The following is a 12,495-nucleotide window of genomic DNA, read 5'->3' as shown; positions in this document are numbered from 1 at the left end:
GACGGGCTGACGCTAAACCCGATTGGGCCAGAAAAGCCCGGCATCATCCATTTGTTACGCTCCAGCCCATCAAGCAGCTCCCTCCCCCCCCCCCTCCACCATCCCAACCATGGCCAAGGTTCTTCAAAACGTCTACCGGCTGGCCGGCCCCGTGGCGCTCGGCGCCATGTTTGTCAACGCTTCCATCTACGATGTGCAGGGTGGAAAGCGGGCGGTCATCTTCGATCGTCTGTCTGGTGTGCAGGAGCAAGTCGTCAACGAAGGCACTCACTTCCTCATCCCCTGGCTCCAACGGGCCATCCTCTACGATGTGCGAACAAAGCCACGCAATATCTCCACTACAACCGGAAGTAAAGATCTGCAGATGGTCAGCTTGACCCTGCGTGTCCTGCACCGTCCGGATGTGCCGAAGCTCCCGCAAATCTATCAAGTACGGAAGATCTCCATCAAAACCAGAGAGCTTCGCTCTCCCTGACCAGGAACTTCACCGGCATACTAACACTCTCCGTCATAGTCATACGGTACCGATTACGATGAGCGTGTCCTCCCCTCCATCGGTAACGAAGTGCTCAAGGCTATCGTCGCCCAATTCGACGCCGCCGAGCTGATCACCCAGCGTGAAGCCGTCTCCAACCGCATCCGAACAGACCTCCTCAAGCGAGCTTCGCAGTTCAATATTGCCCTGGAAGACGTCTCCATCACCCACATGACCTTCGGAAAGGAATTCACCCGTGCCGTCGAGCAGAAGCAGATCGCCCAGCAAGACGCCGAGCGCGCGCGATTCATCGTCGAGCGCGCCGAGCAGGAGCGCCAAGCCAATGTCATCCGTGCAGAGGGTGAAGCTGAGAGTGCCGACATTATCTCCAAGGCTGTGGCCAAGGCTGGTAACGGCTTAATTGAGATCCGTCGTATCGAAGCTAGCCGCGAGATCGCTAACACCCTGTCCACCAACCCTAACGTCACATATCTGCCTGGTGGCGAGGGAAAGGATGGCGGCAAGAGCACTAGCCTCCTACTTGGTCTGCGTACTTAAAAGGGGGTGGGAAAAAAGAGAACTATAAGAACTGTACCATTTAATTGCACGCCGTGTCTGAGCGCCATCTCGGCTGTGCTTGAACCGGGCGTTTTACCTCAGGCTGCTGGTCTGGGGGTTTGATTCAACCTGTAGCAATACCATACCTCTCCTCCATATCAGCATTTTCCGCACGCCGTACGCTCCACATCTATAGACCCGTAATCACGATAGGGGAGGAAGTCCCCAAATTACTTAGCTGTACAGGTCAAGCATCAATATAAACGAAGACCGCATCCCACCAGGGGATCTCCTTGAATAATGATTAACAAAGACTAGTCCTGTCTTCCTAGAACAACCAAGCGTCGAATGCTATAACCTCCGATATAAATGCACCTGGAAACGCATATCTTCCAACCCAGCACCCTCCCCAACCTCATATCTTAGCCGCGCTGCATCTCGCCTCCACCACCGCGAATCCTGCGAGAAAACACACTCCCATTTCCCCTCCGCCACAGACATAAGCGTATGATCTAACAGGAACTTCATGGGATACTGCCTCTCCTGCGCGGCTCCATCCTTGCCCTTGCCCAGTTTCAAGGTCGAGTAGCTACCCGGGCTGTCAACGACCAGGAGCACAGAGCCGGGAGGCATGATGTCTGTAAAGATGGAGGAGGAGACCGGTAGATTTGGCCATTGACGTCGAGAAGAGCTCGTTGAGGGTGAACATCAACGTCACGAGGATAGAGGGCAGCGGGTCGCTACGCGGTTGGCCCAAGACGACTCCTTCCAGTTCTTCCTGAGGGAGGCTGAGCACGTCTGCGCGGCGGAACGTAACCTCCAATGCCGTCGAGGACGGAACGAGAGGTGGTTTGTATTTTAGTGACGGTACCACAGGGACATCTCCCGCGGAAATCGTCCTCGATAATCGCTCAACAACACTCGACCAGTCGGCGATATCGACAGCTGCAATTGACAATGGCGGTCTCTGTGAAGAGTCCCCCCCGAGCAGGACCGCCCTCGACGGACTCGCCTGCTAGTGATGCACCGCCATCTTGATCTTCCTGTTGCTCTGCTAAAGACAGAACAGCCACGCGCTGCTCCCATCCTGCGTCCCCGGTGTTGACGTGCAAGTCCCTCCACGCAGCAGCCAAAGCGACAATCTCAGCCCCCGCACCACCGCCAATGCAAACCGCCCGCGTGGGCCGATTGATCCGTGGATCTGCTTGGGCCGAGTCTTTCGCACTATCGCTCTGCTTCATCCAGGCCAGCACGCCCTTGAAAAGCCCCGCATACCCCAATGCGCGGGCAGCGCTCCAGCGTAAAGCGTACGCGCGCAAGAGATCCTCGCCTGCATCGGCAAAGGCAGAGTCAAAGTCGCGCTGGTAGAGGTGCGATTTGATAGTTTGAATGAGAGACTTTGTGTCTAGGGACTCGGGCCTGTGTTCGGAGTCGTCGTCTCGGCGAGGGGTTGGAGAGGGCTCGTCCAGGAGTGCGGTCTTGAAGACATCGAGGAGGAGCTGTTGGAGGGATATGTGGATGGGTGAGAAGTCGAGGTCGGTTGATTCGGCATGCTTATCTTTTGATTGCTCTTGTTTGCGATTGGGCTGTTTTTGCGAGTGAGGACGTGGTTTGGGGTTTGCGGGCTGCCTTTTGCGGTCGCCCTGGCGCGGGGGTGGCATTGCCCCGAGATCTCGAGATGGTGAGGTTGCAGACTTATTTTGGGGATTTGCTGTGCTGGCTACGAGTAAGTAGCTTCTCCCGAGCTCGAAGGCAAGTTGGGGTTGTGGCAGCTGCGCGGGCTCCCGGCGCGGGGAAATTTACGAAGGGACAGCTTTTTTTGGGCTTATCGCGGCTTATCAAAGTGAAATTGCCCTTGGTTCGAAACTAGATACAACGCCCACGCCATAGAATACCAGAATGAAGAGTAAGAAGCGCCATCAGAATAGAGGCGACAATAATATTTCAGGCAATCCGCCATCAGAAGAAATAGAGAAGATAAAATGTGGCAATGAAAAGGTCAAGGTCCACAAGGACAACGATCGTAGAGAAGGTTCAATCAATCCGTGCGTCGCTCACACCGATACATAAATGATGAACAAGAAATTGAGGGCATGTCGTACTCAGGCACCAGCTACAGTGACCTGGGGGGTAAAGAGATTCGTGATGGAAGTCCGCAGTGACACAAGGGGTAGGAGGCGGGACAATCACCGTCAGAGCGAGGATAACAAATAAAGCAATCCACACGAAGAAAGTTAAAAAAGACCAGAGGCAAATATGTACATCCCAATTGGTAAAAATGAATCAATATGAGTGAAAGTCGGCAAGGTGGAGGACGAGATGCGGTGGGAAGAAAACAAGTGTTAAAGGCAAGGATTCGCTATGCCGAGATGTGCGCCGTGAAATCAGAAATACAATGCACCGAGACAAGAGGGGGGAACTTGACACCATTAAACAGATGGCTCCGACGGGCCGGCCGGATCAGTGGTCGACTTCTCCTTGTCTTTCACTTTCCAAAAATGCATCAGACGGTTCAGTCGACGACTCTTCCTTCTATTCTTTTCGGGAATATCACTCGGCGGTTTCTCTTCTTGACTAAGCTTGCTTCGCTCGGAATTGGGGCCTCCGACTAGCTTCGACAAACTTGCCAGGCTAGACCGTTTGGATGATGTAGCGTGACTGTTCCGACGATGAACGGTCGCGGAAAATGATGCAGCACGGTCGGTCGAGAGGCGAGCACGAGGGAAGAAAGAAGCAGAGAACCGACCCAGGGTGTTGGTCATAGTGGAGGCGCTGCTCGTCAAAGACGGCACGTCTTCGACCGAAGCGTATTGATAGTCGGAGGGCAGATGGTGATGGGAATAGCTGGAAAAGTTGCGATCGGAAAATCGTGGCACATCAGGAGACGGGAAAGACGAATCAGACGGTGAAACGCCTGCTGATAATGAGAAGGGCGGAAGGCTGGGCTGGAGGCTGGGCAGTAATTCATTAGGCGATGTTGCTGGTCGCTTGTCAACGGCTAAAAACCGGGGTGATACATCGGGGCTCAGTTGCCCCGTCTGTTTGGGAGCGCATTCTTCCGATTTGAGGATCTCCACGGGGCTGCGAGGGGGAAAGGGCGAAGGGTTTTTGGCAAGCGGCAGGAATTCGATAGTATCTTTTCCCTTTGAGTCTTCGCTTTGACTCTCACTTGAAGGCCGGTCGGCTGTAGACTGGATCCCAAGCCCAGCTTGCTGGGGATTAGGCGCCGGTGTTGGGGCACGAGTTAAAGTATCGGCGGAATCACTACTCTGGACGGACTTGGTTGACTTCTCATCATCCCCCATAGCAGCTAGGGGAGTCTCCACTCGAGCATCGATAGAACAGTCTGCGGCCGCTTCTGCTGCCCCCGGGGCTGGCTCGTTCTTGGGTGATTGATTGGCAGCCAGGAAGGCGTCTTCCTCTTCTTCGTAGAATACATCTGGAGTGTCAGGAGCAGCACCGCCCAGACGGGTCGCGGTGAATGCGCTTCGATCAAACGGTTGCATAACTGGGGCACTTTCTGTACGGCGGTGGTATCGCATCTCAGGGCCAACGAATTCACCACGTCGGCCACCACTGTACATGTTTTGTGTTGCCAGGACGAACTTGCTTGGGGTGCCACGGGCCGGGCGCATATCTGGCGTATTGAATGGGCCCAACGCGGCATCGAGATCGATCACCGGGCTGCTTAGCGTGTCCTCCTGTGCCGTTTGTTCGTAGAAAGTCCTTGGTTTCCATGCTGTTTCCAGGCTAGGAACAGGAGGAGGCGCAGGCGCAAACGTAGACGGTTGCCCCTCGGCGCGATGGACAGACGATGGGGCGTCGGGATTAGTGGGCGTCCGAATGACTACAACATCGTTATCTAAATCAACATCCATAGCCGATCCCACATCAGAGTTGGTCCGTGAAAGGGCCGGGGGAGTCAAGGCCGGGGGTCTCTGCTTCTTGTCTTTTTGATGTTTAGCCTTGCGAGTCAGCAAGGAACCAGCCCACGATCGCACCCGCTTTTGCTTCTTCTTGGACTTGGACCGTGGCTTTGACTCGTCACCATCGTCAACGTCGCTAGCGGTTTCAGATCCATCGTCAGACAAAGAGGGCCGTGAGGTGTCAGTAGAATGAGCGTCATCGATTAATCCGTGATTCGTGAGGGCAATATCAAGCAGGTTTGACATGCTCTTTCGAGCGCGACGATTTCCAGTCGATTTAGAACGTTTGACAGGAGAGTCTTTCGACGACTCCTGGCTCTGCATCAGTTGGAATGCCAAAGATGCATCGGCGGTCTTTGGCCTCGGCTTGATCTTGCGGTCAGGAGGTGGTTCCTGGATTACTGGCGGCGCTGGAATCTCTGGAGGCTCGAACAGAACCGATGATGGAGAATCTGGAGGTGGGTGGAAAATTGCAGAAACGGGGCGACTTGGCTTCTCCTCGTCGTCGCTCGGAGCCGGTTGAAGATTAATCGTGCTCGGAATAGGCGGAACTGGGGGAATATCTGGAACTGGCGGAACGGTTGCAAAACGGGGGGAGGCTGGAGGTGTTGGGCGACCAAGACTCCCTGCTGAGTAGGAGAGCGGTTTTGAGATGTCATCATGGCTTTTGTTCACCAGAGGATCTCCCGGTGGAGTCGGAGCGCTTTCGGAGCCTGAGTTAGGAATAAGTGCCCTCTGGATGGCATTCAGATCCACGCCAGACACTGCGGCAGAGCGACGATGGGCATGCCCCAGCGCCCTGGGCCCCGGCTAGGGCCGAGCCCAGGAGCACTTGGTTGAACAGGACCTGAAGGCTCTTCGCGCTTCTCCGATTCTCCTGCGCCTGGCGTTACCAACTGGTCACCTCCCACGAATTCGCTTGGCCGTCTGCGATGTCCGTTGAGTCGGCTTGGTACATTGTTAGGTGGTGGAAGTGGTTCTGATCCGGGGTTGAAAGAAAAGGCAGGCAGAGGCGGCGGCGTATGACCCTCAGTCTCCGGCGCAGTATCCGGGGCATCAGGATCTCGGGCTGGAAAGACAAAAGGCGGATTGGGCAAATGAGGCATCGTCAAGCGACGATTGGACTCGGTGCCAGACGAAGAATCAAAATGCTGTTCAAAGCCCGACCGAGAGGCCGGGGGAAGCGATATGGAAGCCATCAATGCTGTGCAAGAAACGAAAAAAAAAAAAGCGATAATTAAAATGACGCAGCGATCCAGACGGACGTAATAGACCTCCAGATCGTTGGACTTCCCTGGTGAAGAGAGAAAGTTCAAAGAATCTGGAGGTCCGGCTAGCACTGTCGAGCGTTCATCGAAACGTCCGCACCAGGCAGAGTCGGAGATAGGACGGCGAGGGAAAAGGAACGGACGGCCACGACGAAGGCCAAAGGAGGGAAGGGCGAGAGGGGTTGAGGGTAGGAAGGGAAGGGAAGAAGAGGAAACAGAAGACCCAATACAAACCCAGGAGGGGCGGAGGTTAGAGCAATCCTCTTCCTCTCTAGGCAATCCAAGTTTGGTACCAGCGTATTACCCGCTCCATCCGGCCTCCTAGCCAGTCAGGCCGCGCGATTTCCCAGAGATTGGGGCCCCGGGAGATTAGCCCAGTATTATCGATTGGTTGTTTTGATTAATAGCAGCGCTGGAAATTACCTCTCATCGTGTGCCCTACCGGCCCTCATTTGCGTTGTTCATTTTGCCCTCGAATTGGGATGTAGATTACAGGTCACCGATTACAGATTACCGATCCCTGCGCCCTTGACTCGGCTGAAAAGGACCGCTTTGGCCCTGTTTGAGTTTAAAGAGGGCCGTTCGTGTGGCTGATTCCTGCCTGAGACAGATCTTGGCCTGAGCCCCGGGCATGTGGCTATACTCTAATATGCTATTATGGAGATGAACTGGACTATAGGAGTTCCAACCATGGTTGCACCCGGGCTCCAGGTGACTAGTTTCCAAGCGACAGCTGTGCGAGAGCTATGCGACAGTAGACGACGCAAGGACTTCGCCAGGTAACTATCTCAGCGTACCCAAACCTCAAAAGTAGCGGATTTACTTTCATAAACAATTGGGGGAATTCAAAATGTGAAATCCGAAATGTCGACCCAGTGGCTTAGCCGCCTGGAGGACGTCATGACTTTACTCTGGTTGCTACCGGGTAACGCGAGGGAAAGCGGTTCGTTCATTAGCACCACGAAATGGGGCCGGTGCCTATAACAGGCATCGCCCCTCCTGGGGTTCCAGCCCGTGTCACCAATCATCATCGCGCCACGTCCGGAGAAAAAGTGGACTGCAGGAACCAATGAGTCTAAAGCCAGGATCCAATCACTTGGCAGGCAAATCTCGCTTGACATGGTGGGTCTGCGGACGCCACGCTGGGGGGTCCGCTCAAGTCAAAGGGGTTAAAGGGACATTGCGTCGTAATCCTGGTACAGCCTCCTCTCGTAAGCTTCGCGATTAGTTACCTATCTCCCAAGATTGCTGTTCCCCCCCTCAGGCCCCCCAGCGTTCGTCGGAGTCGTTCGTTTCATGAGATTCGGGGCGCAGAGCTCCCGCAGGGTCCAGATCGTTGGCCCAAGTGGCTATCGGGGAGATCCTTAAACCCAAATGGTCCTGGCGAGCCCCAAAAGGAGCGCTATCGAGTCCCATGCTCTCATTGTACAAGCTGTACGGAGTACACCGTACGCAGTTACAGGGCCCTTCGTTACGAGTGTAAAAAAAAAAAAAAAAAAAAAGAGGATATAAATAGTGAGGGACGAAGCGCCCATTGGAGGAGAGGGGAAGGGGCCTAGCACGCACTAGTCAAGGTATCCAGCTGAAGTCTCCTGGCGTGTCGCTATTGAAACACCTCTGCCTTTTGCTTCCTCTTGCCCCTAGCGTCAATCCCGTGTCACCAGCCAATCAACACGGGCAGGCTCATGCAAAATTGGCTGTGGAGAGAGAGGCCGAGAGCTGCGTGGGGCTGATCGTCGAACGCAATTGGGGCGGCAACGGGGGAGCCGGGCGATGCAAGTATTTCAATACATACGCAGAGGGCTGATAGCCCGTGAAGGAGGTTAAATTGCTTGATGCCTGCGAGCCGATGGTGACCTTGCACGGCTCGACCTTGACATACTAGGGTGTACGTTTCGTAGGGTACCTGTACTTTTGTCCGCACATCTCCAAGAAAAGCCAAGAATTAGACCACCAGACGCCCGAAACTCATACGCAGGGTACGCGTCCGATTGCGCTGCTTTGGAATTTCGTCCCCAATCAAGCAATCGCCACTGTGGCTGCCTACTGCAAAGGCTACGGGCTGGGTCAGAATAATATTCGCTATAGATTTCCACGTGGGACATCGGCGGGTGTGCCTAGACCGACAAGTTCAGGTTTTGTTTATATTCTCCAGTCTTTCAGTGAACAACCCCGCTAGTGGGTGTACAGCCCCATGCGACCTGTAGATTTTTCATTTACTGTACATGTCAAAGAAACGGAGAAATCGACCTGTGTAATAGTACCTTCCGCGGATATAATGATCTACTAGAAAGCTACGAGAGAGCTGGAACAATAAAGAAACCCACGACCAGCCAAACAGTTGATCAAAATGCTTGTACTCCCTATACGGGATGCCGAACGGGCCCTATGCCAGTGATTGTGATGAACCCGAAACCTGGATGGGTTCATCCGATCAAATTCAGGCGATCGGAACTCTAAGCGACAGGCCATGAATCCAAATCCTCAGGTCCAAGGACTCGAGAAAACTTTCCGGCCAGGAGCACGGGCAGACCTGGCATCTTCTACCGGCCACGCATGCATTCGCATGTCAAAATGCGGAATCCCTGCAGAGTGCATCTTGTCGAAGCCAATCACATGCTCTCATCCGAGCCCCCTCCAGGGCTGGTTGGAGCTGAATGTCTCAGCCAGCCAACCTCAGGCTTCCAGCACACGTCCGACGTGGCTGCCATCTCATTGAGAATGAGTCGAGTCTAGGCTTGGGCGCCGATCTTCTTTTGAGTTCCCAAAGACAGATCCCGTTTTTGCAAGATTGGCCATAGGGGGGGCCGTTCCAGCGTGAAACCCCCCAGCACTATTTGCAAGGCGATTGGCGGAAGGACCCTTGCTAGGTGCATTAGGCCGCGACACTAAAAATTGACACTGTGGCATCGAAGACGTGAAGGAACGATCGAAGCCACGTCTGCCTGAAACGAGGTAATCTTTTAGCCGGCCTAAGGAAGGCATTGTGCCACTACGTTTGTTCGAGAACCCCCCTGACCCGTTTCATGGATCTTCTTCAAACCCCGAGAGATAAGCACCTAACTCAGTCGCCTTTTGCAAAGACCTGTCAATTTTCAGAAATGACTGTATTTATCTCGTCTGCATTTGCCTTGTCCAGGTGAATGTGAAGCATGTGACACATTTTGAAAGAAGCGTTACATTCGATCCAATGGGCATCCAATTAACATGGCAGAGAATCCAGGCTTGATTGAGGGTCTCTTGCAGTACCGGCTGCAATCCAATTCACTCGTTCCAACTTTCGACATCTACCAAGGCTGAATGCCCTGAATGTAGATGGCTTTGCCTTCGTCGGCATCCCTTTTCCCCAAAACAACATCCTTGACAAAATTTCCTCCGATCGCGGGATCACGAGCCCCCATCTATAATTCTAGTCAGTCACATGCAGGACCAGTATACACTTCCTCCAAGACATACCTTTCTAAGAGTCTCCTCGCCAAGACCGGCCAGGCCTGTAGCAAGAAACCCGGGAGAGACGGCAAACACCTTCACGCCATCATTCTTCAGAATTCGGTACCATTGCCGCATCATCATATTCAGCCCAGCCTTCGAACTGCGGTACGACTCCGTCGGGTTCAGCGTCTGCGGCTTAGGCCACCCAGCTTCCGGGGACGCATTAATCACCGCAAACTGCGATTCCATGATCTCCGTGTAGGCAAGAGGGGAGGTACCACTTGTGATGAAGAGTAGTCGGGAGAAGCCGACTGGAGCAGCAGTGGAACGAATTCGACTGTCGTCACATGCGCGCCAGTGACATTCGTGTTCCAAGCCAGGTTCCAGCCATCGCGTTGGCTCAGTTTGCCGCCTTGGATATCGTGGTCGAAATTGGCACCCGCGTTGTTGATAAGAACATCTAGTTTGCCGAATGTCGAGGCGACGTATTCCACTGCTCCTCGGATGGAATCATCTGAGAGAACATCGATCTGGACCGTGCTGAGCTTGCTCTGTGATTGCGGAAGCTCCTCTTGGATTTGGGTAACGGCTTTAATGCCTTTTTCCAGATTGCGGCTACCGATGATGATGTTATAAGAGACTGCTTCCTTGCTAAGGGCTCTGACGATTTCTAGGCCGAGACCAGTATTCCCTCCGGTGATCAGAATAGTGTTGGCAGATGACATTGTCAATGGTGAGAGTGAGAATGAGATCAATTTGGATTTTTGGATCTAGCTTCAAGTCTCTAGAGCTGAAGTATCAATTGAGAAGTGGTGCGAAAGCACTTTATATATCGCGTAGCCTGGAAACCAAAAATTCAACTCCCGGATGATCCCGGTCTTAGAAGCTCGACCGGATGAAACACGGACTTATGCATAATGCCGACAGGATTCTCACTTCGAATTATATACTCAAATCGATGGTTCAAATCGCGAATTGAAGCTCTAAAGTTGCATCTTCCCCACGTACAGGGTCCCGACCGTCCCTGTGACAGGCATGATCCCCACTTAGCGTCGAGTTACCTACCGTACTAGGCTTAGCGCATTCCTAAATGCCCCACCAGTGTACTTTGAGCATCTTTGGCCATCGAATAATTGTGTTCAGGATTCAGCCTTGTTCGAATATGATAGGTTTCAAGTATTTAGTCTGTTAGTGAGCGGAATGGATCCGAAATCCTGTATATTGGACTATGGTTTATCTTAGGCCGCAAATCCGTAGCTACCAAGCATGGCGAACACCTGCCACGGGTCTTTGTCTGGCTGATTTTCGATTGTGTTTGCCGCGAAGGACGCATTTTCAATTCCAAAATGCATATGGATAAAGCGCAGGCTCTGGACAATTGCTGCTTTTTGGTCTGCCGAAATAGGTGTCGAACGCCCAGCTACAAACAAAGGAAATATGAGTGTGTAGCAGTCAAGCACTTGCTTGGGAGAGTGTGCCGGTTGAGAGTGGATATCTTGGGCCGAAATAGACTTGCGAGTCTTGGGATTCCTTGTCCGGAGTTGGCAACAGCCGCCTGCATACTGATAGACAGAAGATCGGATGTTGTCCACCAGCGTAATGATCGTTTGCTGGGGCGTTTCACCGACCACGTCCTCCCTGCCTTCTTCGACGGAATGCTCCAGTAAGAATTCATTGACCATTATCCGGACTAACCGTAGCACATTCCAGCACTGAGTTACATGTCTGTCCTTGTAGGACAGATACTCGAAGCCGCTTCCAAACGCATTGATGTGTGTCCTTTTCACTGGTTGCCAAGTTAGTGGCATTTGCTGAGAAAGTTGTAGCAAGCTTTGATCGAACAGTCGCGCCATATTGACCTGGCCTTGTAGACTGCCTCTTCCTTCTCGGACTGAGGCACGGAACGATGCGTACTCGATCATATACCGCGTCAGCTTCCACTTCGGATCTTCTCCTCGCGCCATGTGACTCGTAACATGTGCCCATACGAGACCCAACTGGCGTGGCACGGTAGTTGCACTGGCCACGCATGAGGTTACAGAATTAATGGAAAAGCGAGATAGTATTCGTAAAGACACCCGATCCTGCAGATTGTGAAGGCCCAAGGCGTCGATCAACGCCAAAGCACCGTTGAGATGACCCCGCCAGAATGCCAGATCCCCAGGCCCCGGGCAAGTCAATTTGGTGAACAAGTCCAGCAGAAGGATTGCCGAGAGTAGCTCATTACCCGAAGTCAGGTCTGTATGTGATATGGCTCTATTTAACAAGCGAAGTGCAACTCCAAGGTGTTCCTGAGCAGAGCTCATGATGGAAGCCGAGCTGCGTTGCTGAGCGATGATTGCTAAGCTGACGGCATCAATAGAGCGATTTAAGAGTTCAGGACTACTGGCAGAGAGCTGATAAGGAATGAGAAAGTCCCATCCTCTTGAGCCCTCGCTCACGTAATGGGCATAGAATGCTTCTCTGGCTTGCTGCTCAATAGGTTGCTGTAAAGACCGCGGCTGATCCGGCGATAGAAACTTGCTCTGGGTGAGACTAGTTTGGTCTTTGATTTGAAGCTCACTGGAGTCACGGTACCCATAGCAGACTACATTTGCTCGAATGCATGCACTGCAAGCCACTGGGTGTAAGTCGCACTGTCCCGGATTAGTTGAAGTTGGTCCTCGTCAGATGCGGAGTCATCTTGCCTTAAGCCGTCGTTTCCTGCAGCGCCAGCACGCCTTAGATCGAGTATCCCCAAAAGCCATTTTCTCACGCACACAAGAGCAGACGATTCATTGGGAAAGGATCGGACATATTATGAAGTTGTGCGATAGGCCCCAACTTAAAAGGCGTT

The 12,495-nt window shown here is 53.1% G+C and overlaps 5 protein-coding genes across 5 annotated transcripts; 1 reads left to right on the top strand and 4 right to left on the bottom strand.

Moving 5' to 3' along the window:
* Positions 1-109: 109 nt before the first annotated feature.
* phb1 (prohibitin subunit PHB1) lies at positions 110-1,033 on the top strand (the record flags this gene model as incomplete). Its single annotated transcript, XM_058471867.1, has 2 exons — positions 110-430; positions 515-1,033. 2 exons carry the CDS (start codon positions 110-112, stop codon positions 1,031-1,033), a joined length of 840 nt encoding a protein of 279 aa, XP_058335008.1.
* A 351-nt stretch (positions 1,034-1,384) lies between these two features.
* On the bottom strand, positions 1,385-2,694 carry N7468_002569 (25S rRNA (uracil2843-N3)-methyltransferase; the record flags this gene model as incomplete). Its single annotated transcript, XM_058471866.1, has 3 exons — positions 1,385-1,671; positions 1,694-1,978; positions 2,028-2,694. The coding sequence occupies 3 exons, from the start codon at positions 2,692-2,694 to the stop codon at positions 1,385-1,387; spliced, it is 1,239 nt and encodes a 412-aa protein (XP_058335007.1).
* Positions 2,695-3,462: 768 nt separating this feature from the next.
* N7468_002568 (putative cell wall proline rich protein) lies at positions 3,463-6,065 on the bottom strand (the record flags this gene model as incomplete). Its single annotated transcript, XM_058471865.1, has 2 exons — positions 3,463-5,723; positions 5,807-6,065. 2 exons carry the CDS (start codon positions 6,063-6,065, stop codon positions 3,463-3,465), a joined length of 2,520 nt encoding a protein of 839 aa, XP_058335006.1.
* A 3,449-nt stretch (positions 6,066-9,514) lies between these two features.
* N7468_002567 (putative short chain dehydrogenase) lies at positions 9,515-10,384 on the bottom strand (the record flags this gene model as incomplete). The annotated part of the gene is made up of 3 exons (XM_058471864.1): positions 9,515-9,628; positions 9,684-9,896; positions 9,938-10,384. The coding sequence occupies 3 exons, from the start codon at positions 10,382-10,384 to the stop codon at positions 9,515-9,517; spliced, it is 774 nt and encodes a 257-aa protein (XP_058335005.1).
* A 513-nt stretch (positions 10,385-10,897) lies between these two features.
* On the bottom strand, positions 10,898-12,240 carry N7468_002566 (uncharacterized protein; the record flags this gene model as incomplete). The annotated part of the gene is made up of 2 exons (XM_058471863.1): positions 10,898-12,184; positions 12,223-12,240. 2 exons carry the CDS (start codon positions 12,238-12,240, stop codon positions 10,898-10,900), a joined length of 1,305 nt encoding a protein of 434 aa, XP_058335004.1.
* Between the last annotated feature and the right edge of the window lie 255 nt (positions 12,241-12,495).

The sequence above is a fragment of the Penicillium chermesinum genome (assembly GCF_028974085.1).
Source record: "Penicillium chermesinum strain IBT 19713 chromosome Unknown utg000002l:1.0-5270490.0:1.0-5274688.0, whole genome shotgun sequence".
Classification (NCBI taxonomy): domain Eukaryota; kingdom Fungi; phylum Ascomycota; class Eurotiomycetes; order Eurotiales; family Aspergillaceae; genus Penicillium; species Penicillium chermesinum.
The sequence above is the reverse complement of the archived record's forward strand: the minus strand, read 5'-3'. Positions and strand labels throughout refer to the sequence as shown.